Source organism: Malaclemys terrapin, chromosome 2, assembly GCF_027887155.1.
Source record: "Malaclemys terrapin pileata isolate rMalTer1 chromosome 2, rMalTer1.hap1, whole genome shotgun sequence".
In the NCBI taxonomy this organism is placed as follows: Eukaryota; Metazoa; Chordata; order Testudines; family Emydidae; genus Malaclemys; species Malaclemys terrapin.
This window is the reverse complement of record NC_071506.1, coordinates 134402613-134429886: the sequence shown is the minus strand read 5'-3', so window position 1 is coordinate 134429886 and position 27274 is coordinate 134402613. Positions and strand designations below refer to the sequence as shown.

At 41.1% G+C, this 27274-nt stretch overlaps 1 protein-coding gene across 1 annotated transcript in view; it reads left to right on the top strand.

Annotated features, from left to right (window-relative positions):
• Positions 1-27274, top strand: part of EBF2 (EBF transcription factor 2) — a 175614-nt gene that overhangs the window by 138097 nt on the left and 10243 nt on the right. The window contains exons 9-15 of the mRNA XM_054017368.1: positions 1620-1750; positions 2595-2721; positions 11774-11862; positions 13074-13139; positions 13242-13419; positions 15689-15874; positions 19084-19251. Coding sequence (XP_053873343.1) covers positions 1620-1750; positions 2595-2721; positions 11774-11862; positions 13074-13139; positions 13242-13419; positions 15689-15874; positions 19084-19251 — 945 coding nt within the window. The remainder of the gene's footprint in view (positions 1-1619; positions 1751-2594; positions 2722-11773; positions 11863-13073; positions 13140-13241; positions 13420-15688; positions 15875-19083; positions 19252-27274) is intronic.

The window sequence follows — 27274 nt, the reverse complement described above, 5'->3', positions numbered from 1 at the left end:
GTAGCTGAAGTTGCGTACCTTAGTTCGAATTGGGGGGGGTAGTGTAGACCAAGCCTAAGAGAGAGACTCCCTTCCCCCCCCCCCCGTCTATTAATTAGTTAGCTTGTACAGGGCTGTGAAGATGAAAAACTCAGTAAAAGCATTAACAATTAGCTAAGAATTTCAGACTTACTGCTCAGCTGGCCTAGACTTGATTTCAGGCAAATTAAGCAACATGACATCTTACTTAAACAGAAACATTACAGTGCAAGATGTGTATGAAAAAGTGTCAGTGGTTCCCTTAAACAAACTGTGCGCAAAGCATAACAATGCGCAGAAGGAGACTGACACTAATTGATTTTAGTTTGTTTGGCTAAGCAGGAATTGCCGTCGTCCATGGGACAGTTCTTGGGGTATATTAAAGCAATTACCAATACCTGTATCTGTTAAGCTTCAAAGTGGGTAAACCCCCCCTCTCTCTGTCCCTGCCCCTCTCACAAACTCCACTTCTTCAATATAGGCAGCACTTAAAATAACTTAAAAATCATATCTATGTCTCTTCCCCCCCGTCTCCAATCTCCCTGAAGCCTGTGAAAGTGAGAAGAGTTTGTGATGTTAGTAGAAGAGACAAGCAAGGCTATTATTTCATTACACTGTTTTGTTGCCCCCCCTTCTTAAATGTGCCCTGTATCAACCTAAAGAAGAATTAATGAACTGGAAGAAAATGATTGAATCAGTAAAGAATTCGGAGCAGTGTTAATTCCCCCCCAGCGGGCAGTGAAATGGTAGAAGGAAAATCCCAGGATTCCAAGCCTAGGAAGCCATCCAGTTTTTCCTTGACTGATTGGATGTGATTGACTGGCTGTTCAAAGGAGTCTCATGTTTTTGGAGCCCTGCCAAAGTTCCCCTCCACCTCTGACCCTGTCAACATTGGGAATGGAGTGATGGATTGACTTTGGTTATGGCCTGGAAACCATATTGGGTTCCTGATGGGATGTATAGTCCAGAGGCCTTGAACATATGGAAAAGAGAAGAAGAAAAAATCTATTCCATAAAGTCACAAAAATTATTAGAAATTGTCTCTTGATAGGTACTGGAGGAAACACAAGATATCCCATTGATAAACACAGTAAATTGTAACACATCCCTCCTACAGCCTGCTTTTTTTGCTCTTGTGTGATCGTATGCTAATAAGTGTTTTTAAAACAGCCTCTGCACAATCACTTAAGTGATTCACTTTTACACCCACTACTACAGTTGGCCTATTAGGCTTTAATGACACAATGTTAAGTGCCAGTAATGAATAGGTGAGTAATGAACACTAGCAAGGCAGAGAACAAAATTATTTTATTTTATTTTTGGTTCCTTTGAATGGTAAGCAGCCTTGGTGGGTGAACAAATTAAGGGCTGTGGTGGCACTGGGGGATACAAGCCAGCAATACAGCTGCAGCAGTGCAAACCCCTAGAGCGGACAGGCGAAAGTGCGATAAGCCATGATTTGCACCAGTGCAATTTGTGCAAATAACAGTGTTGCCTATCCAGTCACGGGGTTTAACTGGCCCCGACCTACCCGAAAACCTAGCCTCCCAGACCAGTTGCAAGAAAACTAACCTACCATTTTTATCCCTTTTTTTGTTTAGCCACACCATGCATCAAAGCTATTAGCCCAAGTGAAGGCTGGACTACAGGGGGCGCAATGGTGATCATTATAGGAGACAATTTCTTCGATGGGCTACAAGTGGTATTTGGGACCATGCTTGTATGGAGTGAGGTAGGCAAAAGTAACTTGCTATTGCATAGCTGAAGCTAGATATTGCTGGTATAGAGAAGGTCGATGGGGAACAACTATTCGCTCATTCTCATCATAATACAAGAACAAGGGGATGGTCCATGACATTGAAAGACGATTACTTTAAAACTGAGGGAAAGGAAATGCTTTTTCGCCCAGTGCTTGGTTAGTCTGTGGAATACCTGGCCACATAATATCATTGTGTCCATGAACTTTTAGTGGGATTCTAAAAAGGACTGGATGTTTCTATGGATAAGAAGAATATCCAAAGTTACAGGGAGGATTAAAAGAAAAGGCCAGGAGTTCGGGAAAGGAAACAAACCTTCAAGTTTCAGGGCATAAATCAACAATTAATTAATGGGGGACAGGAAGAAACTGTAGTATCCCTGCAGGATTTCTTGTAGATTCTTCTAGAATCGCTCTTCCTGGGGGGAGGGATAGCTCAGTGGTTTGAGCATTGGCCTGCTAAACCCAGGGTTGTGAGTTCAATCCTTGAGGGGGCCACTTAGGGATCTGGGGCAAAAATCAGTACTTGGTCCTGCTAGTGAAGGCAGGGGGCTGGACTCGATGACCTTTCAAGGTCCATTCTAGGAGATGGGATATCTCCATTTATTTATTTATTTTGTACCTTCTTCTGAAGCAGTTGGTGCTTTGCATGATTGGATACAAGATGCTGGAGTAGATGGACCACTGGTCTGATCCAATCTGGCAATTCCTAGGAAGGAGTAAACAGTTTCATTTGTTTGAGAAACACAACCAGGGGCCAGTGGGGAAAAATGCAAACAACCCATACATGACATGCTTCTCTCTTGTTGTTATTTCCCAGCTGATCACACCTCACGCTATTCGAGTCCAGACCCCCCCTCGTCACATTCCTGGTGTAGTCGAAGTCACACTATCATATAAATCCAAACAGTTCTGCAAAGGAGCCCCGGGCAGGTTTATTTACACCGGTAGGTGAACGTGATTTACTGTGGAGGGCTGGAACACGAATGTCTCTTCCTCTCAGTAATATCGATTACTCTTTTTTAAATACTTGCCACATGCCATTTGAAAACTGTTCTGCTATTTGAAGTATTTGGAAGTGTAAGGAGATAAAACCTCTACGCAATGAGGAAACTAAGGGAATATTACTCCACATGTTAATATATTTTGCAGATTAAAGCTCATGCTGATACAGTATGGCTCTCTCTCTAGATATATTAAGTGTACAGTAACTTGATAGCATTGCTCTGCATACTAGAAGATGTTTTATTTATAACCGTATTTATTTTACATTTCTCTCTCACTGGGGGTAACCTCTCATTTTCAGGATGGCCCCCAGGGATAGGCAGAATGTCTTATGTCTAAAGAAGCCAATGAGCTGAGTGCAAAATAAATCTTGATGGCTTTTTTATTTTTAAATGGATATTGTCAACTTATTTAATGCCCCACGTTTACCCCTCTGCCAGCAGGAGAATAATTTTATATATATACACAGAGAGAGAGAGAGAGATCTATAGCTCTAGAAAGAGAAACCAGTGCAACTAAAGAAGAATCTTCATTTGTTGTCAGTATACACAATAAAGTTTTATCTCCTAATACATGTGCATGGAAAATGGGAGCATGTTTTAGAGGATTGATTTTATATATTTATATATATATATTTATATATTAAAAAAATATGACTAATAGCTTCTTAGTAGTCATATTTTATTTAGGTGGCTGAGAATTGAAGCAATGATTTTTGTTTTAAAAAACCTATTATTACCATTAGCTCTGGTAAATATTTCTAGAATATCAAATTTCGGACACATTTTGCAGCAAAAAAATTCAATTCTCAACCTGAAACCCCCCAGAAATTTTTCATTAATAATTTTGCGGGTTTTTTTTGACTACCTGGAGAGCCAATCAAAATGTTTCCAAAATGGGAAAATTTTCAACGAAATGTTGATATTTTTATAAATTTGCAAAATGTATAATTTTTTAAAAAGCAATAATTCTCATTTTAATTTTTAATGTGTTTTTAGAAGCTTTCATGATTATTATTACTTAAGAATGTATTTATTCATTTGTATTATAGTAGTAGGTAGGAAATCCAATCTAGGACCAGGGTCCTGTTACGCTAGATGCTGTGCAGACAAATAACAAAACAATCCTTGACCCAGTGAGTTTACACTATAGGGCCCTGATCCAAAGCCCGTTGAAGTCAATGGAAAGACTTCTAGTGATGTCAGTGGACTTTGGGCTGGGCCCCAGATGATTAGGGCCTGAAACTGATCTTGCCCCAGAATAACCTCACTAAAGCGCAAGGAGCTGCTCTGGATTTATACCCCTGTGTTTGTGAGGTAAGACTTTAGCCATAATTTTTTGTAAGCAAATTCCTTTTAAAGAGACAGCTTTGATTTGTGGCCCTCAATATATTGAGCACAGCTTCTTTAACTAGCAGATACCTAACTGAAATGCAAGTGACTGTGATCTCAAATCTGCATGAAAACGTAATTGTATTGTACAAAAACAAGACTGAAAAAACCCATAAGGGACCCAGTCCTAGTAGGCTTATGCAAATGAGCTTTCTCATTGATTTCACTTACTAACAGGCTGCAGGACCAGGGTTGGGTCTGGTACGAAATTTACCAGGGGAGGGTCTGTTAATTCTTGAGCATATTGTGAGTCAGCGACTGAAAATTTAGGTTCTTCTGTGGCACTTCTTACTTATTTAGGCCCTGATCCTGCAAAGATATAAGTGCATGCAATGGACTTGGACTGCTCACCTGCTTCTGTGCAGGATCAGGGCCTTAATGATGGAGAAACGCATAAAACAATGTATTTCTATTATGGGGAAATTATTCCTCTTTTTGTAGGTCTGTGTTTTACGTGCAGGGCTTATCTGTGCCATTTATAGAGGGTTGAAGTCAAAATGTAGTGCTGCTCTCTGACATGTTAATTAGTGTATTTCCACCAAAGAGGACATGAAGATGTACATGACAAATAGCAGAAGAGAGAGTGGATAATATAATCTTCCTATTTTGCTCTCGTTATCAGCGTGGAGATATCTGTTTAGATTCACTGAGGAGCGAGTGGGTGCTTACTGCCATATGTTACAAAAAAGCATGTTAGCAGAAGATGCAGAGGTACATAAGCTGGTGTAAAATTAGACAACTTTTCAATCTATCTATCCAAGGACTTGTAGTTCTCCCATCATGTTAGGCAAAATGATAAACACAGCTATTAAGTATAGTGTAATCAATTCCCCCAGGTCATTGTTGCTGATAATAGCAGCAAAAACAACTTCCAAGCTATGAAAATAACATGTTTATTTTTCTCTCGCCACGGCTGTGATATCATGAGTCTGTTTTGACCCTGCTATGAAGAAACACAAAGGTTTTTTTAAAAAAATTTCTATAGCTCTTTTTGTGTCCCTAGTGCTTTACAAACTTTACCTACTGCACCAGTAAAATACAGCCACTTCTTGAATGGAGGATGGCAGCCAACGGGCACATACAACAATAGTGAAGGAAGGGAAATATAGTAAAGCACAGGAAAGCCTCTCTTGTGGAGAGTAAAACAGCTAAAAATGTCTTAAATACTTCCTTGATGGGTTCTTTATAAGCATTGGCTGTAGTTGCTCAAATTTATGTCGGGGGGGGGGGGAGGTGGACTGTGTGGTGGCAGATGGGAGGAAAGGTTGGTCCTTTCTATTAAATTGTGTCCACACTATGAAAAAGTGGAGAACCCTTTCTTTAAAGAAATACTCTTTACGTTCAACCTCCATCGGGCAATATTCCTAAGAGAAACATAGCCCTTAACACCATTCCCAGAAGATCAAAGAGTGAGAGACAACTCCTGTTATTAGTATTATTATTTGTATTATGTAAAGGCCCAAATAGAATCAGAATCCCATTGTGCTAGGTCCTTATCCCAGATTTTTGAAGATATGTAGGTACCTGACCCCTTGATTTCAAGAGGAGCTGGGTGTCTAAATGCTTTTAAAAATCTGGGCCTTAATGTTTATAAAGTACTGTGAGATCCTCGGGTGAAAGGTGCTAACTAAGGGTCATGTGGTGTTAGAAGCACTGAATAGTTGGCTAAAGGCAGATCATGGGCATAATTAGATAGTTAGTCCTGCCACGAATGCAGGGAATTGGACTAGATGACTTCTTGAGATCCTTCCAGTTCTATGATTCTATTACTATTATTATTATTTATACTTTCATACTACACACAAACCTAGAGGACCCCAACTAAGCTCAGGGTTTCATTGTACCAGGCACTGTACAGAGACAAAGTAAGTGACAGGCTGTACCCTGAAGAGTTTGCAATCGAAACAGATGAAAGGAAGTGTTATTACTCCGATTTTACAGCTGGGGAATTGGGACAGAGAGAGATTAAGCAATTTGCCTGGGGTCACCCAGGGAGTCTGTGGCAAGTCTGGGAATTGAGCCCAGGTGTCTTGAGTCCCAGCCCAGAGTTTTAACCACAAGATCATCCAGATCTATTATAAAAAGGTGGAGATGGAACAGAAATGATTTTGGTAGTTTGAAGTCCACGATTCCCTGTGATTTGAGTAAAGCTTTCAATATTTAATATACAATCAAATAGGAATGTTCAACCTGATGAAGCTTTAGCTTTTTATAAAAGAGCAGCATTGACAAGTTGAAGAAGAGAGTGATATAAACTGTTAAGTATAAGAATCAGAGAGAAATTTCAAGGGTAAGTCTGAATGCCACAATGATGCTGTTACAAGAGTGCATATGCTCCCTGTAACGTGTATTCAGAATAGGCTATGAGGAAAGTGCGTTGTGCCAGCAATGCTGCAGTTGAGGTTCTGTCAGCATCCCCACTCTTAAGTGCTATCACTCAGGGTGCTGCAAGTCAGCCATCACATTCCTCTCATCACCAGAATTTGATGTGTGGCCTTTTCCATAAGGATCCCATTATGGAAAACGCGTACAGAATTTAGAGGTCTATGGAAAAGTCTTGAAAAATGGACTGACATTGCTAGCTTCTTTATGGAGTTTGTTGAACAGCCTTGTTGAATTTGATAATGCGCATATAATTATATAAACATTTCTATTCTATATAAAGTGAGACAGAGAGAAACAAAAAGCGTTTCTCTCTTTTTAATCACTGACTATGTAAAATGTCATCCTTAGGACAAAACATTGTCCTCTAATATCTTGCAGTATAAAAAGGTGAAAGCTGTGAATAAAGGTGACACACCCATTTCCGGGTTCTCGTTACAGGAAGGCATTTGTTCTCCACGGCTAATGTAGCAGTTGCCTTATATTCTGCCTCTAATAATATATAAGCCCAAATTCTTGACTTTAATGGCGCTCAGGTGAGGATCTGGCTCATTGTAAGCTCTTGGAGCTTATACTTGACCTCAGCTCTGCATGTAGTGTGTTGTAGGGAAACTCATCTCAAACATAGTGTGGCAGGAAGATTTTGAACATAGTTTTTCATCCATATACAGAAAGGCTTGATGGGTTAACTAGTCTGATCAATGCAGTACAAGAACAGGTTGGACAAACACCTGTCAGGAATAGTCTGGGTTTATTTGGTCCTGTCTCAACGCAGAGGTCCCTTCCACGGATTTCTCTGATCCGTGGGATATACTGCACTCCCAAGGGACTGCCTTGGGTTGGGATATATGCCAGCTGCACACTGTAGGAGGTGCTAGTTTTTTTTTTTAGGTTTATAAATTGGAATTGAGAATGCCTTGTTATCCTCCTCTCGGAAGCAGTACTTACAAGGATGGAGCTAGCGCTGGAAACTAACCTTGGGAAGAGCATGTGATTTGCTTGGGGGCAGCTGCTGTCCTGCCTGAGCTTATGAAGGGCACGTTCCAGAAAGGGGCATTGAAATAGCCGTAGGACTGTAGGGAGTTGCTTGTAAAGGCCCAGCAAATACAGCAGAGGACTCAATGACATTGTCATAAATTAAAAGGTGGTTCGAGAGTCGGAGACAGGGATCAGACTGGGGAAAAAAGAAAGGTAGTGGTACTTTTTCAAGCTTCATCCACAAAATAAACCCCATGCACATGATTCACCATGAACAGTAGATTGTGCAGATGCTCGACATATGCTTTATGGGCTCTAGTCACTCAACTTTCCTGTGGTGGGGTCAGAACACACCCATGGGCTCTGCTGGGCTCCTTCTGCTTGGTTTCCTTTCAGTCACACCTGGTCCAGTGCACTTCTTGCTCTTGGTTCCCCTTTGTGGAAGTTTCTCAGCTGCCCTGCTGGGCTCTCCTAAATTCCTTGGGTTGGTCCCTTCTTGATAGGAGGGGAGGGAAAGAAGTGGTATCTCCTAAGACCATTTGCTGCTGGCGTCAGAATGAGCTGTCACTCACAGTAGAATGTGCATGTCATCCTCCCTCTCCTGTCTACGTGATTTGATTGGCCAGAGAAATAACAATGCTGCCATTTAACGCTTTAGCTTTCATTGAGAAGAATGGGGCAGAGCTATTGTTCCGGTTCTGCTAATGCAGGTAAATGGCACCACATCAGTTCCCTGAGTGTGAGTTTCTGTTTTGGAGGCGATCTCAACAACCATTACAGCTAGAGACTTAGGGTATGGCTGCACATGAAGTTGTTCCTGATTATCTACAAATGTGGACACTCTTATTCCAGAATGAGAGTAATCCAAAATTGGTTAAGCGAAACGGGAAAAGTCACTCATATTCTGGAATACAAGTGCGCACATGGGGGGGCAGCTGCAGAACGGCTATTCTGATAAATTTCCAAGTGTAGACAAGCCCTTATTTGTATCGTAAATGAAAGCTTAGATTCCAGAGAATAAGAGGCAGCATAAAAGAGGTACGGGGTATGGCATACCAGCTGAATCCATGCCCGCGCATAAGAGAAACTAAGGAGGGCTGCAGTGCATTTAGACCTAGCTCTATTATTGACTGTAAATGTTCTGTTATCAAACCAGTTATGTTAGAGTGATGTGAATAGTTTAGGTGACAATTCGATTTGCTAACTAGCTTTTAACTCTGTTTACCCTGTTACTTGATGTCAACACACAATTTGTTTTCTGTCCTTGAAAATTCAACAGATGTTTAGTGTGTGAAACTTGGCCTGCCAAAGTGGCTTGTTACAACCATGGTGATCTCAAACAGGAAGATTTCCTAAGACTTATAGCCACAATTTTCAAAAAAGTGACTAGTGATTCTGGATGTCATACTATTTAGATACCCAATTTGAGACACCAGAAGTGCTCAGCATCCATCCTCTGAAAATCAGCCCCCCTTAAGGAGGCTCCAGCTGTGCACCCCAAAATACTAGTCCCTTTTCAAAATCTTGGCATATAAGCCTTTGGAATGAGTACATATATACCTTCTATAACCTGAACATCCCATAGCATTTTTTTTTATGGGTTGGGGTGGTAACAATGTTGTGGCCACATTTCAACCTGGGAACTGAACCTAAATCCCCCGCCACACCCTTCAACTTCAATTGGAAATGTTTCCCTCAGAGGGGGTTGCATTTCATTGGTGAACAAAGTGAGCAGCTTGGATATTTTGGGCGTGTCCTTTGTGCTCAAAGCCACTATATATATAATGTGTGTATGGTTGAATTGTTCTCAGAACAGTTTTATATGATCTAGGAACCTTCTCCTGCTCTTAAGATGTCAGAGCACAATACAAATATATACATGCCAATCCCTTGGGGAAAAAAATAATGTTGGGTAATAGCCAGTTCCTTTCCTTGAGTAATAGATTTGGATATTCCTCATTCAATATTTTTAGTTAAATATATACATATTTTTTTGCTTAGTCCAAGATATATAACCTAAACTAGTAGACTCCAAGCAAGAAGAGAAATGGCACATAATGATGTATAGGCCCTCCAGAGAATTGTCATGAATTCTCATGATTGGCCAAAAAAAAAAAAAATTCTCCCTTTCTCAAATGGGATTTAGATTCTGTGGCAGTTGAAATGTGTATTATTAAACTCCTTAAGCAAACCTGAATGGTTCCCAGTGGAGAGCGAAGACATTCTAAGTATAGCCAAGACTAAATTCTCTGGTCTGGGTTTTCTCTACTCAATTCCCTCTTTATTAGCTCCTGTAATATTTAAACTTCATGCCATGCTGTAATTATTTAATAAAAAGTAAATATAAAATGTATCTCAGTGGGGAATATGACCTTTTACCTTCATGGTGTTATACCAAAGATTGACACAGATAAACAGAAAATCTGGATCAGAGTAATATTCTATGTCACTTGATGACACTATGTCACTTCTAGTGCCTGACTCTTTGATTCTGAAAGGTGCTGAGTACTGTTAGGAAAGGAACTAAGTGCTGGATAGGATGGACACACTCAGCTATTGGCACCACTTCTTTCAAGTGACCATTTTTATGGGGACAAAGTGGCACAAGAAGATGGAAGATTCTGCTATTGAATGGGGACTCTGTACTATTCAATGATTAGCATGTCCTTAACTCATTTGGCAAAGAATTTTTAGCAAGATTCTCAGCACTTGGGTGAGTTAATTTCTCATTTAAATCCCATCACCACCTATGAGTAGGGTTTTCAAAAGCCAGATCCTTAATTTTATTGTTAAACATTGTGGTTGAGGATAGCCAAAGACTTTGGGTACTCCAAGATTTAGAGAAGTCAATGTTGGTTTCAATTATGAATTTTGAATTTGGGGGACATAGTTAAATTTTGGATCATCAGGGTTAGGGCAACTGGTGTTTGGATAATCAAGGTTTCATAGTGGGCATATTCCTCACACAAAGTGTCTGAACAAGTACTACCAGCTGGTAGGCTTAAATGTTCAACAAGAGCTAATGATTTTGAGGGGTTCATTTTTTGGATTCCTGACTTGAGATACCTCAAAGGGGTTGATTTTTTTTTTCAGAAAGTGCTGAGCACCCCCACCCTGTGAAAGTCACCCGTTAGAGGCCTGGCATTAGGCACCTAAAATAGCCACTAGCTTTTGAAAATTTGGGCTGCAATACTTTGTCTTTCAATGGACAATTACAAAGCATTTCACAAGCATTCGATCAAGTCTTAGGATACTGACTAATGCGAACGGATTAGGCAACTTCAGGAGTAGACATGGGGGGGTGTTGAGGTGAGGAATGAAGTACCAGATCAGGAATCTTAAGTAGATCCAGTTTAAAATTGACCTTCCTCTCTTCCTGGTATTCTTCGTCACCTTCCCTGTTCTTCTACTCTCCCACTGGTAATGAGCTGGGGCTTGGTGCCAGCAACAATGCATTAAATAGTGGTTGTCTGTGAGGCTGGCATAGAATCTGGAGCAGAGGGCTGGCAGGAAGTTTCAAGCTGTAGGTTCAGTGCGGAGGTGGATGACTCTTCTGGCAACCATAGGAAGCCTAGACAGGTGGGATGAGTTACATTCATCAGATGGGAGGGAATGGGAAGAAAGAGAGAGTCTGAGATGGTGGGAGGGAGCCAGGTAAAAATGAAGGAGAGAGACAAGGAGCTCAGTTACCTTGAACTCCAAGGATGATTAAAGGATTCTATAAGTAAAAGACTCACAAGAGCCCTGAGAGATTGATAGAGAAAGTGAGAACCAAGCAAATCAGTGGTCCAGCAATAGGAGACCCAAAGGGCCAGATCCTTAGTTGGTGTAAATTAGCATAATTCCATTTTTTTTCAGTGGAACTATGCCGACATGCACTAGCTGAGGACATGTCTCCAAGGGTAAGTCTACGCTGCAAAGAAAACCTGCAACACCGAGTCTGAGCCTGGGTCAATTGACTAAGGCTTTGTCTACATAGCAGTGTAGACATTCAGACTCAGGCTGGAGCCTGGGCTCCAAGACTCTCTCTTAATTTGGGCCAATTTTTCATTAAGGTTATTATGTTAAGGACACTGCGGGGTTTAGTGTTCCAATCAACGAGAGTTTTTCCTCTGACATCAGTGGACTTTGGATCAGGCTTCTGTGGAATACACCTCAAGGCTTCATGTTTTGTTTTGTGGGGTTTTTTAAAACAGCAATTGCCTAAGGCTCACACTCATGTCTGGCTACTCTTCTTTTCCAGCTTTAAATGAACCCACCATCGATTATGGTTTCCAGAGACTGCAGAAGGTCATCCCGAGGCATCCCGGTGACCCAGAGAGACTAGCCAAGGTAAAAGATTTGCTAGCATTTCACTAAGCCTTTTAAATTGCAACTTTCTTTTCCGCTGATATGTAATAAAGCACAGAGTGGTAAGTCGGATCTTACCGTTACAGCCCATGTGTTGCATGTGGAATTTCTTTTATTGCCAGTGTGAGAATCTGTTCCATAGCTGGGAACCCACCATTGCAGACACCCTCCCAGTCCATATCTATAGTCTACTGCCCTTATCCCCAGCAGCAGACCTTTGCACTCAAAGGGCACCCCATTGAATTCTATAAGGATCCATGGAGCTGCAGGGATCTGCCTGCACAGATCCAGTTTTAGGGGGTCTGTCAGCAGAATCACAGCAGGAAAGAGGTGAGCTTTATGGTTGCCTGCTTTGAAACCACATGGAACAGATACATTTATAAAGTATAAAGACCCATGTTTATACAGCACCTAGCACGTGGGATTGTGGTTCATGACTGGAGTTCCTAGGCACTATTGCAATACCAATAATAATAGTAATAGCCATGCTTGACCCTTCCATTGCAGAATCCAAGCCTAATTTCTGATATTTAAAAGTAATAATAATTTTGTATAATTTTCCTGCTGAAAGAAGATAATTTAAAAAAAAAAAAAGCATTATAACCAGAGATAACGAACAGCAGATGACAAACACTGAAGACGGTTTTGAGGAATCTTAATTGTTTATTACAATTACTGAGAAAAAATCATGGGTGTAATTTAAAGAATAAGGGTAGGACTTTTCAGGGCAGGAAAAGTGCCTGAGTAAGGAACAAAAGTCCCATTGAAAGTCAATGGTGACTCATGCTCTTAATTCATCTAGGTGTTTTTGAAAACCCCACCTTAAATCTTCTAATCAATGTTCTGAAGAGCAATTTCAGGACTATGGAGAGCTCCCTAGACAGCAGGATGGAACACTTATCAGTTAAAGTATAAAACTGTGATTTATTGACACTCTTAAGTGTAGGTAAAAACTTCCCAAAGTGACTGGTGATGATGGGTGCCCAACCTGAAAGTGTCAACACTTTTTGAAAACGAGACTCCTTCAAAGTGTACCAGGTTGGGCCCCCCAAAAACACCAATCACACTAGAAAATCTTGGCCCTGGTTTTTATTTCAGATAACAAACCAGGGCAGAAAACGGTCTTTTTTTTTTGCGGGGGGAGGGGGGGGTCTCTGAAGGTTTGCCATTTCATACATCTCTTCCTCCTCCAGGAGATGCTGTTGAAAAGAGCCGCTGACCTAGTTGAAGCACTGTATGGAACGCCACATAATAACCAGGTTAGAGTCGCTGCTTTTGGGGGAGGAAAAAAAAAACCTCTTCAAAGGTTTTGTAAAAACATCCTGAAGTTAAATTGACCTTAGGCTGTTGCTGTCTTATAGGATATTATTCTGAAGCGAGCTGCGGACATTGCAGAAGCTTTGTACAGTGTCCCAAGGAATCCTGGCCAGATCCCTGCTTTGTCTAGTTCTCCAGCTCATAGCAGCATGATGGGAATCAATTCCTATGGGAGCCAGTTAGGAGTCAGCATCTCAGAGTCGACACAGGGGAACAACCAAGGTAATGTCCGTTATAATGTTTGCACAAAGTGTGAAGCTCTACCCTAAAATGTGATTGTAAAAATAGCGTCAGAGGATATCAGTTTCCAGGTTGGTCTCTCAACTTCGATATCTACTCAGTTTAAAAGTAGACACACAGCCTTCTTTATTGCTAATGTGTTGCCAGCAAACTGGACAAGCTAGTTTTTTTCTAGCTCATGTGTCCTCAACAATGAAGTTCTGCCATTGGAATTTAGGTAACAACTTTTTTGGTGACACAGGAGACAGAATAGTGGTTCTGTGGGGCTGGAGTAAATCGTACAAACTCCTTATTTTTGTCACCAAAGTAAGAGGTGACTCAAAACTGGAGCTGGGCAGGAACCTGGTTTTCCATTTTGCAGGAAATGCCATGATTCTGAATTTTTCCATTCCATCCTGGACCAAAAACAAAATTTTGAAATTTAATTTTGGCTGATTTTTATTCTGATTTTGACCTCTTCAGACTTTTAAAACTGCTTTTTCTAGATAAACAATGTTGTTTCAAAAAAGGTGTGTCATTTAATTTTTTTCAGTATGAAATTTTGTTGACATCTACATGCTTTTCTAAATTGATGAAAATGGCACTTTTCATTGAAAAACTGTTTTGACAAATTTCTGGCCTGCTTTCCTCAGAACAAGTACAAGGAGCGGATCTGATGAGTAAATGCTTGATCCAAAGTCCTTTGACTTCAATGAGTTTTGGAGCAGATTCTAAGGGAACATTTTTAACACAGGGTAACATTTTCAAAGCACCTATGTGAGTTAGGTTCAAGGGCTTAAGTCACTTTTGAAAATGGGACTTCAGCTTCTAACGTTCATTGAAGTCATTAGGACTTACATGCATTTGAAATTTTTACCCATAGTCTCTTTTCTGGCAAACTTAAGGCTGAATTCCAACTTCCATTTCAATTCACATTTTTCAGTCATATCCGTGCCCTCAGAAAACACCAAGACAGTAAATGCATCCACTACCATTGAGGAGTGAGGCTGAGAATTTTTAAAAGTTAATTGTTTCTTCTACAATGTTAACTTGCCAAATTGCATGTATTTACTAGTGCTGTTTTCCTTGTTGAATGTGAACCTTAATGTACCATTGTTAGTAATGTGTGCCATAAAATACATGCAGCTCAGCAGAGCTAACATCAGGGGAGCAATTTAAACTTTTGGAATGTCCTGACTGGAGTGCTTGATTTCTCAGTTTAACACTAGATTCCTGTAATATACAATCTGGGTAGTCTGAACGCACAGTTAGTTGGACACAATGTCCTCCCAGGAGGTGAAAGTCATGTCAGATGAACGTATGTCCAGGTATATCCTGCCAAATGTAATTAGAAAGGTAATTTTACACAGATTGGCAGTAAGGTCTTAGCACTGACTTAACCTGGATATCATGAAGTATTAACAATCTCCAGAATGTAATATGCAGAAAAACAATTGTTCATGTTGATTTGCATTTCCTTTATTCATTTACCTGGACTAACTCAACTAGTAGAATCCACTGATTTCCTAAATGGTAACTAACATATATTAAACTATTGCTAGATGAAATTTTTCTAATGAAGTTTCTTCACTGAAAAATAACTTTGAGCCTAAAATGAAAATTATGAAAAAACGGAATTTTTTTTTCACGTTCATTCCTCTTTTTTCCCCCCAGTCATTTTTGAAAACTGAAATTGTGTTTGATGGGGGGAAAAATGGACCAAAACTTGCTCCTACAGTATTTGCAATCATTGTCCCTACTGGGCTAATTTTTTCTGACTTATGTGGCCAATCTTTTCTCACACCGAACGAGACAAGAAGAGGAGGGTATATTCAAAGTTGATTCTATAAGTGACTGCATGAATGTTACTAATACATTTTGGTACTCTATTTTTTAAGTGGTAATCCATTAATTATTTGGAAATTATAACCTCAACCCACACTTTGTAGCAAAACCATTAAAAGATGAGCTTACTATTTTTTTCAGATCTTAGACTCCAATTTCAAGTTTTAAACAATCAAATCTGATTAGGAAAATACACGCACAACTTCAAAAAATGCAAATTCCCTTGAATGTTTTAGGCCCTGTTTCAGCAAAGCATTTAAAGACAAGCTTCAGTCCCATTAAATCAATGAAACTTGCTGAAGTGTTTTGTTGAATCTGGGTCTAAAAGAACAATCTCAAAAGATTTCCTTGAGACTGGGAAAATAGAGAAAAGAAAAGTTTCAGGCCGTATTCATTGACTCACTGTGAAATGTTTAATTTATTTCAGGTTACATTCGTAATACGAGCAGCATCTCCCCTCGAGGTTACTCTTCCAGTTCAACACCTCAGCAGTCTAATTATAGCACCTCCAGTAATAGCATGAATGGCTACAGCAATGTCCCGATGTCTAACCTGGGAGTTCCTAGCTCACCTGGATTCATTAATGGCTCTCCAACAGGATCTCCCTATGGAAGTAAGTGCCCACCTCTTTGGTAGCATCCTCTTTTCTTTTTTCTTTTCTTTTTTTTTTTTTTGCTTAAGCCATACGTGGATCAAACTTTGCATTTAGGGTGTCTTTCAACTGAGGATCTCAAAGCCTTTTACAAGCCTTCACAATTTGTTATATCCTTCCCATCAGAACTGTTCCCCCTTGCTGGTGGTCTCAGCAGAGGCCAAATGCTTGCTTATAAATACGTCTTATATATCATAATAGAAAGGGATCCCATGTCAATGGTTTTATCCCTGCTCCATAACAAGATGGTTGTAAAACACCTGTTATAATTTTTATTAGATGGGTTAGGTTTTTGGAGTCATTTCTAGACCCTCTAGGTGTTTCACCTGGGACTCTGAAAGGAACCTATAGGGTATGTCTTCACTGCGGGGTGTGATTGCAGTTCATGTAGACATATCTAAGCTAGCTGTAACAGGAATGTCCCTAGCCTTTTTACCCTTCAGGGCAGAAAACATTTTTGGTGTCCCCCAACCCCGGCCAATCAGCAGAGTTAAAAAAAAAAACGAAAGGCAAATGCCACAGCAGTATGGTGCCCCCTGGAAGTTGGTGTCCAGGGTGACAGCCCCTAGCACAAGCCCTGAGCAGTGAAGTTGAGGCACTGAGCACTTCAGCCATGTGAGTAAATATCCAGCATCCTAGATGGACTTGTATAGTCCTGAAGTGCACAGTTCTGCAGCTTCACTACTCCAATACCCAAGTGAGCTTGGATATGTTTCCTTGAGTTGCACTCACACTCCGTGATTGCAGTGTAGACATAGATTGGAGCTAAGCACCTAACTCCCTTGGGGAGCTTTGACAATCCAAGCCTCCCTCCCTGTTAGAATTGAATGGGCTGTGAAAGCTAAACTACCCCTCCTGCCCCTAGAGGTTTCCTCCAAACAGGATTGGGACAGAGTGGCAGGTGGAGCTTATACTACCATTGCCATATTCTCTGTAATAAACATCCCTCTATAAAAGGAGGACTCCAGGTCTGTCAAGCCAGTGCTACATTTGATTTGTGGGGGGGGGGGGGGGGGGAAAGAATCTATTGCACACGATGGCCTCAATTTGAGATTATTCCAGACAGTCAGCTAAGGCTTTATTGCCTATCTATGAGTTCCTATGTGTAAGGGGCTGCACTACTGGGAACTAATAATTACATGTGTTAATACACGAATGCAATGAAATTTTAGGGTTAACATACTTCATATACACAGTATGACCCAGTATAAAAAAATAGCACGAGTCTGCACTCGCTAATGGTTTGCAATATCAAATGGAATTTGGCTGTGTTTTAGATAGAAGGGCTCTTTGTCTAATTAAAACTACTTTTGAATTACACCAGTGAACCTCTCCTCCATGCACACGCAAAAATAAATAAATCTGAAACTTGCCTCGTCTATTGTTTTTGTGCTGGTAGAGTTTCAAAATGGCCAAACAGATGTTTTTCAAATTTTTACATACAGCCTTCACTTCCTGGCTGCACGCTCCGTGCCAAGTTTCAGCTCAGGGAGAGAATTTTACGGCTGTATTATAAACCCCTGACAATAGGCGTTTATAATGAAATGCTGACAGACCCCTTAACTAAAGCAAATGTTCTCTTCTCTAAGAAGAATAAATGCAGAGTAAATTCCAGCTGTGAATTTGTGAGCAGGGCCTTGTGTGAAGGGAAGAGGGTGTTTGCTTCATTTTGGTCTCTGCCAAGCTGCAGCTCCACTGATATCATCACATAATCTATGCTGAATTACTTGTAAAAGATACATTTAAAGTCACTTAATCCCCATGAAAACAATAAATGAATAGAATTAGCAGTAACTGAGGCCTAAATTGAGACAATGTTCCTGCGGAGTTCCACTTTAATCTTGAGCTATGAGTGAGTGACAAAGGGTTAGAGGAGAGGTCTGGGAGTTAGACCCCACTTCTGGCTCTGCTACTGACTTTCTCTGTGCTTCAATTTCCCCATCTGTAAAAACGAAGACAATGTTTTACTACCCCACACTGATGGACTGAGGCTCAACAGGATCCTGTAAAGTGCTTTGAGCATCCTGGCTGAAAGTAGCTCTCCAAGTGCAAATTATTTTTTCTTTTGTTAAAATATAGCACAATGGGTGAAATTCTATGGCCTGTGTCATGCAAGTCAGACTAGATGATCCATTCAGGCCCTGAAATCTTTGAATCCATCACAGTTTTTGGGCACTTGAAAATAATGTCATTGCTGTGAGAGCAGTGATTTAATTTAAAAGTAATATGCACAACGTTCAGGTGGATACAGGGCCTGCTCCCTGTTTAGTTAAGAGGAAGTTTTGCCAGTGACTTCAGTGGGAACAGGACTGGGCCCCACACCGTTTCGCTGCAATTACTTTAGACTAGCACTCTGTTCAAGTCTAAGTTCTTTGAGTTCAGACAAACCTCAGTCCACGCAGACTGAGTTTATCCCTGGCCTCCCACTTTGAGATGCAGTTCGGATTAACAGGTTGCTTTATTGTGCATATTGTTTATTTCTTAATGGCAAACATACAGCTGTTTCACACTTCCAAGGTTAACATAATGTTGCAGGGGGAGCAGGGTTTCTAGACATATCAGATATTTCTTTAAATGAACATTTTTCAGATGCATGTATTTTTGCCCTCCTCTTCCATTGGGGGAAAACTAAAAACCTAAATATGTTTCATTTCATTTTGGTTGCTAAAAATTGCATTTAGATTTAAAACTTTGCATTTTGGGGAGGGGATATTGTTACCATTATTTAACCAGCCCTCCCACCATTCCCATCAACTTATCTAGGAGCAGATCCTCTTGTTTCATACAACCCATGAGTAAAAAAGCATGATCCTCTGTAGCTCCTTCATATTAACAGTTCTGGGCTATCACTCTGCCATTTTTCAACTCTCAACCTGAAAATATTATTCCCCAAGCTTATATTTAATTTTACCTTAGAAAAACTGTGTTTAAAGCATTTTGGGATATGATTTGTATGAAAGAAGTATTATTAAATAAAACTGCATCCGCTTGAGACATACCTATCATCTGAGCATGTTTAGCTATTCTGTGATAGGAACAGCTTATTATTAATAGTATTTTTATACACACATAACTGAATCAAGGTGGGAAAACAATAGTTCAGGCAATTTTACCTCGCCTCTTATCAATTCCATTGCTGAAGATGATCACCTCTTTTTTTCATTTTGCAGTAATGTCTTCAAGTCCAACAGTTGGCTCTTCCAGCGCTTCTTCCATCCTTCCATTCTCCTCCTCCGTCTTTCCTGCTGTCAAACAGAAGAGTGCCTTTGCCCCTGTCATCAGACCCCAAGGGTCTCCCTCCCCTGCCTGCTCTAGTGGCAATGGAAATGGGTTTAGAGGTAAGAGATTTACAATTGATTTTCAGCCTGCACATATGTAGCAGCCCCTGTACTGTAGCAATAACATATAGGGCTGGAATGATCTTGTGAGCAGTGAGTTCGAGGGCGCTGTGCAGATCTACAGAAGCTCAGGGTCTGACTTGTGTTTATGTACAAAAAAGATTCTAAACATCTCAAAATGAAAGTGCTACAGATAAACTCAGCATGTGGCACCCAGGGCCTTCTGCGTTGTGAGAGATTCACTAACCTTTCTGCCCCCCCCCCCCCCACGGGAGGGGAAGGGGGATGTGTAAGGAGGTATCTTGAATTGCTGCATTTTGAATGTATTTTTAAACTAGGCGAAGGGCACCTAGAGCTTATGGAAGGGATTTCTCTTCTCTCTCCACCCTTTTACCAGTTTTTCTAAATCTAAATAGAACGTGGAGATAGATCCAAATATTGGGCCAAATGCTATAAATCAGCATAGCCCTGGAGAATTCAAGAAAGGACCTTGATTTCAATGGAGCTATGCTTGACTCACACCAGGTGAGGATCTGGCTCACTTAAGCAGGAGCTTAGACATCGCCTATGTCGGCAAAACTTGCGTCACTCAAGGGTGGAATGTTCCACCCCCTTGAGCGGCGTAAATTAGGCCGGCATACGTGCTCGTGTGCACAGAGCTATGGCGACAGGAGAGGGTCTCCCATCAGCATAGAATGTCTTCACCCCATGCCCTAATTGTATTTAAATACCGGCTCTTTTGAAAACGAGGGCTTTTGCCCACAGTGCTAATCCACAGCCCTATAGGAAGCAGCCAGTTTCTTAAAACTTGCTGCAGGAGTTAGGCTCCTAGAGGGAATTGAGTCCTACAGTTGAGCATTTACAACCTTTTTAAAGGTGATCTGCAAAACAAATGTGAACATTGAGATAAGAATGGAGGGCTGTCCTCCATTCCTTTCTAAACAGGCGGTGCGGGAGGCATGAGGCACACACACACTCCAACTTGTCATTAAAAAAAAATAAATAAATAAAAATTATAGGTCCTGTGAAGCGATCTGGCTCCTTCAGGGTTCATTAGAGATACCCTAGAAAACACAGCTCTGGGACTTCAGCTATGCCAAGAGTCAGTGGTAATTCCAAAATGAGTCCTACAAAACGCACCTGTTTGGGTGCATTATTAATCCCTACCTAGGCTACAGGGAGTGCACATAAATTTCCTTATTTTATAAAAGAATCACACCCCATATTTGCATCGGACAAAAATAATTATATTTTTAAAAGCTAACTTATAAAAGTGTGCTGTAGCTGTTCCAAAAAAAAAAAAAAAAAAAAAAATTGCCACTTACCTGAGAGACTTCATGCCTTTAATACAGGTCCATATGAAGTGAGTTAGTTTCAGTGAGATTTCCTGAATGTTGTCTGTGTCTTCAGATAAACAGAAAGAGACCAGTACATTTCATGAAGAGGGAGAAAAGAATACAGAGAAGTTACTTCTCTCCCAATCTATTTAAAAGGGGGTGAAAGGATTTGAAGAAAATACTTGAACTGTAGGTAAATAAGGCTTTGTCTACATAGAAGTTGTACCCATTTAAAATCAGTGTGTGGGCGCTCTTAAACCAATTTGAGTGCCTCGTATCAATTTAAGTCACTCTTAAATTGATTTAGCAATATCTACATAAACCACTAGAGAAGCCCTAAGCTGCTTAACTTAGGATGTGAATTTAAATTGATCTAGTTAAATTGGTGCAAACCCTTATGTAGACATTTTTATTTTAGTTTACTTTGAACCTGTTCCCCATAGACTAGAGCTTAACTGAAACAACACACGTTTGCACCAGTTTTAGCAAAATCTGTTTTTAAAAAGCCTTAGGGCTTGTCTGCACCATAGGGCAGTGCACACTACAGGGGCATGAATTATAGATCGTGCTAGCGTGTTGCACCCAAGCAGCTCCATGTAGAATTAAAAGGAACCTGGTTCACGTTGACGTAGTCCTGTTTGAAAGGGAACTACACAAGCCCTTTGGTAAACTGCTCCAACTTGTGTAGAGACAAGGCCTCATTTTAGGAAGTCCCCTAGCATGTTGTAAGGTACTCAAAACAGTGATTGTCCCGCTCACCCTTTGTAGCTATGCTACGCTAGCCAAAGGAAAGAAGTATATAAAACAAATCAACCACCTCAAGATAGCCAACCTCACTTGGCAACACCGCTCTGCATCTACACTAGGTTCTGACTTCTTACAGCTGTGTTACGCTAGTAGGGGGTCCACCCCAGGCTGCCTCAAAGTAGCTAACTCAATTTTTACAACACATTTTTTCCTAGTCTAAACATACCCGGTTTGTCTTGTCTATTTAGATTGGACGCTTGGCTACACTTTAGATCAAGGTTCCATTTTTAAATAGTTTACAAAGGGTTGATAAATAGTTAAATCAATTGTTGAGTCAGCAGGTTGCTTATATCCGTCCATAACTCATGTTGCTCAGTGTGTAATCCATCTATTAGCCCTTCATCCGCAGAACCTGTGACCAGCAGCTCTTTGAGGTGGAACTCACTCTCTGTCATGGGTGGTTTCCATGTGCTTTTTGTACAGGTCCCAGTGTGGATGCAGTTATATCAATAAAAGGCACCTTTAAACTGGCATAGCTTATTCCCTTTCCATATGGTAATAACTCTAAGGGGAAAAAACAAATCTTTATACTAATCCAACTGGGTCTACACCAGGGGGGTGTAGCTACAGTTAAAGCAGTAAACTTTTTACCTTTAGAGAAGCCCCCAGTGTCTGTATGTACAGTGCCTGGCACAGCAGGTCCCTGTAGGCAATACTGTAAATACTAACCTCAAGCAGCATTTTAATTTTTCAGAGAAGGGTAGAAAAGCTACCTCCCCGCAACGAGATGTTAGTGGCTCGCACCCAGGATCCTTAGGCCTGCTCTAGACACAGGTTTTGTATCAATTTAACTATTTATTTAAAACTGATACAGCTTTTAGTGTGGATGCAGTTTTAAAAAGGTGCCTGTCTACCTCTATATATCTTTAGTATACTTAAATTGATACTATACTGGTTTCACATCACTACAGCGAAACTAGTACTAAAAATTGCATATAGACCAGCCCTCCGAGGACACTGGCTATGCTGCAATTCAGATGTCTAATCCCCTGCTGTGGCAACACAGTAACACCATTTAGGGACCCTCCTGTTGACTTTTGGGGACTGTCGACACTGTGGGAATGTTCATTTGGAAATTAGGCCATGGGTCCAGATCCTTTTCGAAACACAAGTTGCCCGGAGGCAGGGCTGGCCTAGACTAGGATAAAAGGTATCTTTTTAAAAACACATTAGCTAAAATGTTTAGTGCATTCTAAAACCCTAGTGTAGACAGGACAAGTTGGAATCAAAGATGTTGGGTTCACATCCACCAGTTAACACATGTTCTAAAAATGTACATTTTATTGGAGCATGGCAATGCTCTTAGTAAAGCCTGATCTAACCCACTTCGTAATCAATGGCATTCTTTCCATTAGCAATTTCAGTGGATTTTGAATCATGCTCATGGAAAGGAAGTATATAGCCTAGCAATGAAAGCACAGGCCAAAGAGTCAGATGTAGGTTCTATTCCCAGCTCTGATATTGGGCAAATTATTTGACCTTGTATCCCTCTCAGTTTCCCCATCTGTAAAATAGGGATAATACTTACATCCCTCACAAGGCTTTTTGTGAGCCTTAATTTAGGGCTTGTCTAGACAGGAGCTATTCCTGATTAACTCTCTGTGCGCATGTTCTTATTCCAGAATTAGTGTCCACACCAGAAGTTAGTCAGGAATAGCTACTGCGCTTTAAATTCACACTCTGCTTTAATCGCAATTAACTTCTCCGTGTAGACAAAGCCTCAGGCTAGGTCTACACTACCCGCCTGAATCGGCGGGTAGAAATCGATCTCTCGGGGATCGATTTATTGCGTCCCGTTGGGACGCGACAATTGATCCCCGAATCGACGCTCTTACTCCACCAGCGGAGGTGGGAGTAAGCGCCGTCGACAGGAAGCCGCAGAGGTCGATTTTGCCGCCGTCCTCACAGCGGGGTAAGTCGGCTGCGATACGTCGAATTCAGCTATTCACGTAGCTGAATTTGCGTATCTTAAATCGACTCCCCCCTGTAGTGTAGATGTAGCCTCAGTGTTTGTAATGCACCCACTAGTGCAGATCCACCTTACCTGTCAGCTAAATACCTTTGAGAATCTGAACCTTAGTCTTGCCACTGGTAGAGTTTACAGCAGTGTTTGCAACGGTGGGAAATGTTTGCCAAAATCCCCTTGCGATCCTCAGATGGAAGCTGCTAGAGAAGACAAAGTATTGTTTTATAAAGCAGATGTAGAAAGCATGCCATACCTTAAGGAGTGAGGTTAGATAGCAATCCCACGTGCCTCTTGTACAACACAAAGCTGAGAGCCAACCCACCCAAGCCATGCGGGGATACCCTCAGATAACCCCATCCTGTGCCATGTGTTCCTGCTTACATCTTTCCATCTGCTACACATTCCCATTATATAACAGGACACGATGGGGTGGAACAAGCAGCAGTCCATCGTGAACACCATCCAATTCTATACACACTCCAAATTGATAGCAGGCGGGCCCGCGGTGAACAATTGCATGCTGATTTCATGTCATACGTCAAGCCCGTTTAAAAACGGCATAGGGAAGATATAACGTGACGTGACATGAGATGGCATGATGAGTGCACTATGCCTAATCATCTCATCGCAGATGTAAGGCAGCTGATAGGAAAGCAAGCAAATTGGAAACTGCTGGAATGCTGACTGCCTAGATTACTATTGGCCAGCTCAGGACATTTCAATAGAAAAATAATGCAAGGAACGGGAAGCAACCCTCAGAAGGTCAGTGGTTCAGTTAACCTGCAGGACCCTAGCCAATCCAAAGGGAATTAAAGTCTTGTCTACACTTTGGAATATCCCCAACTCAGCCATCAGCATAGCTGCAGAGAGTCTCAAAGGCCACAGAAAGGCTTTGGGGGGTGGCACCCATTGGGGCTGACCCCAGCTTGAAGATGAAGTGATTTGTTCAGGGTTGCAGAGCTGGGAACGGAACTCAAGTCCCCTGATTCTACATTCAGTGCCCTATCCTTTTCCAGGTTTGCCCTCGGGGCTCAGCAGTGATGCAGCTACCCAGATTGTAAGCTCTTTGTTTGCACAGTGTCTAACACATGAGCGACCTGGCAGAGGCTTCTAGACACTACCACAAATATACACATCAGGCTGACTTATCCCTGAGCATAGACAATGCCTTAAGCATGTTACAGGTTACCTGGAGAGGATTTTTTTTTTTAAATTGGGTTTGTTCTCATTTCAGGCTGTCTAAACATCATAAGATTTTTGTCAAAAATGCTATTTTCTGCATGTTATTTACATTTGAAATATAGAGGGCTTTTTTCCCCCAGTTTCTTGGTTGTAGAGAGAAGTATTGGGAAATCACACTTCAGAACAGGGGGTCTTTTTTCCCAAGGGCTGTTTAGCCATTGAAATGTTAAAGTTTTTAAACAGTTTTCATAAAAAGATTCCTCCTCTCTTTACTGTTACTCAGTTTCACTCTCTGAGATGGTCAATTTCACTAGTTCGCCAGGTGCCTTACAATCATCCAAACCTCCATTTCTAGTGTAAAATACAAACAGTTTTTTTTTTTATCTATTTTTAATAGGAAAACATATTTCAGGTCCTATTCATCACACACCATAAAGAGAGGGAGGGCGGGAAGGTCTCAGTGTCCAACTTTTTTTTGATGCTCAGCTGTAAAGGTATGTCTACACAACAATCAGGAGGGGTGGTAACAGCACTGAAGCCATAGCCCAAGTACAAGCCCATCTGAAGCCTGGCTGCATACTCAGGTGGCTAGACCATGCTGCTGTGGCTTCACTGCTATTGTTATCAAAGCTAGGTGAGGTGTGCCTATATGTGCTGCCATCACACTTCCCAATTGCAGTGTAGACATACCCTAAAAGACCATCAATTTCTTAGGGCTGGATGATGTACTTTGCAGGAAGGATGGGAAGCGACTTGGGATTCACGAGCAAAAGTTAGTCTTTACCAACCCTAAATTCCCTCCTCCATGCCTGACCTGGTCAGGAGAATGACAGGTCCCAAGAAGACAAGCTCTAGGGTTGAGTCCTGAGTGGCTGCAGAAGAGGAAAGATAAGGAACAGAGACCTAATCTACACACACACCTTTGCATCGGTTTAGTTAAACTGATGCAAATCCTGGTGTGGACACTCTTAAAAGTAATTTATTTTGGTTTAGTAGAAGGTCATTCCTAATTGATTTAGGCTTATTGCAGTTTAGCTTTTCTTCAACTGCAATAAGAGTGTCCACGCAGCTTTTTGCACTAGTTTAACAAACTTGGGTTGTTGTTTTTTTAAAAACCACACCTTTATTAATCTGGTGCAGATTTCCATGGAGACAAGCCAAGTTAATGTATTTCTCCTTCTTCCCTTAGGATTCCAGGGGCTTGTCTAATCTGGGAAAATGTGTGGTGATTTAAAACACCCCTTAGCAGCTAGTGTAGACAAAGACAGAGCTATTTACAAATGTGTTAGCTGGTCAGTTAGCACGCACACCTATAGTGGAATACACCTGAGCAATCACTCGAAGAAGAAAATTGGGTTTTTGACATTTTTCCAAAAACAGCGTCTGCTTTCCAGGGAAAATTTCAGCTTCATTTTGAAAAACCAAAACACCCTACAATGTAAAGGTTTTAGTCATTTTCCCTTTGGAAATGCCATCACAGTGCCTCATGCCCCCCATCACCTCTGTGGGCCAGACTCCCCAGCTGAACTACATCTCCCATGTTGCACCAGGCTGCCTACATTGTAATCCATAATGCTTTCCTACCTTAACCTCTGCAGTCTAATGCCTATTACAGAGTGGCAGCTGGTGTAACTCATTGGTGTTCTGTGTGGTCCCCTTCTTCTAGCCTTATCACTTGATTAGTTACACAAGGCAGCCTGCAGCAATTAAAGGAGGGAGAAAATTTAATTGGCACAATTGTTTTTATAAAAAAGCAAAAACAAAAACCCACATTTCAATTTAATACAAACATCTTCATGGTTGTAACACGGAGACTTAAACTTAGCATTCGCCATCCATCATCCCATCTGTATTCCTGGCAGCTATAGCAAGCTCTCTGTTTTTCATACTGAAACCCATTAGTGAGGCCACAGCTGATCAAGTACAGGCGTTCTGGGCTACAGTCAGCCATGGAGGCCCTGTGGAGTAGAGTGTGGACTCTGCCAATATACAGAGAAATGTTATTTCCACCCTCCCCAACCCTCACATTCTGATTTGGTGGGGAATGCAATTTTCTGTCCATGTGAAACTACCATAAGTTCACTCACATGTGCAGGAGTGAATGCTGTGTTTTGCTAGAAGGCAGTGCCACATATCCCTGACACATGCTGGACAAACAGAAGCCAACAGGGCCACATCTTACATTACCCGCATTCTAGTCAACATCCTTCCCTCAGATCATAGTATATTCTCCATTCAGCCATCAAGTGCTTAAACAATTTGCCCGGTTGGGGCTTAATTCCCACACAACTTTTACCATATGCAAGTGAGAGGCTACGTTGGTCCTTTTGTTACAGCAGAAGATTAGGAGCTGAATCCTAATGCCACTTACAGAGCAACAGCATTTCATTTTCTTTGGCAAAGTTGAAGGGGTTTTGAAAATGTAAAACCCTAGACAGCTTTCATTCCATGACAAAAGGAGGAAAAACTAAAAAACTCAAAATATTTGGTTGTGATGAAAAATTGGAAAAATCTTACACACACACACAACCCTGAAAGTTGCCTTAAAAAAAGTTTTGAATGAAAAATTTCAGCGGAGTCTATTAAGAGCCAATGGGCTGATTGTCAGAGATGCTGCAGCTCCCATTGACATCAGCTTGAATTGTGATCTGCCCACAAAAACAAGGCCCAATAGTTTTAGAGTTAAACCCTCTTATCAGCATTTAAGCCAACAACTTACTTGAATTCCTTG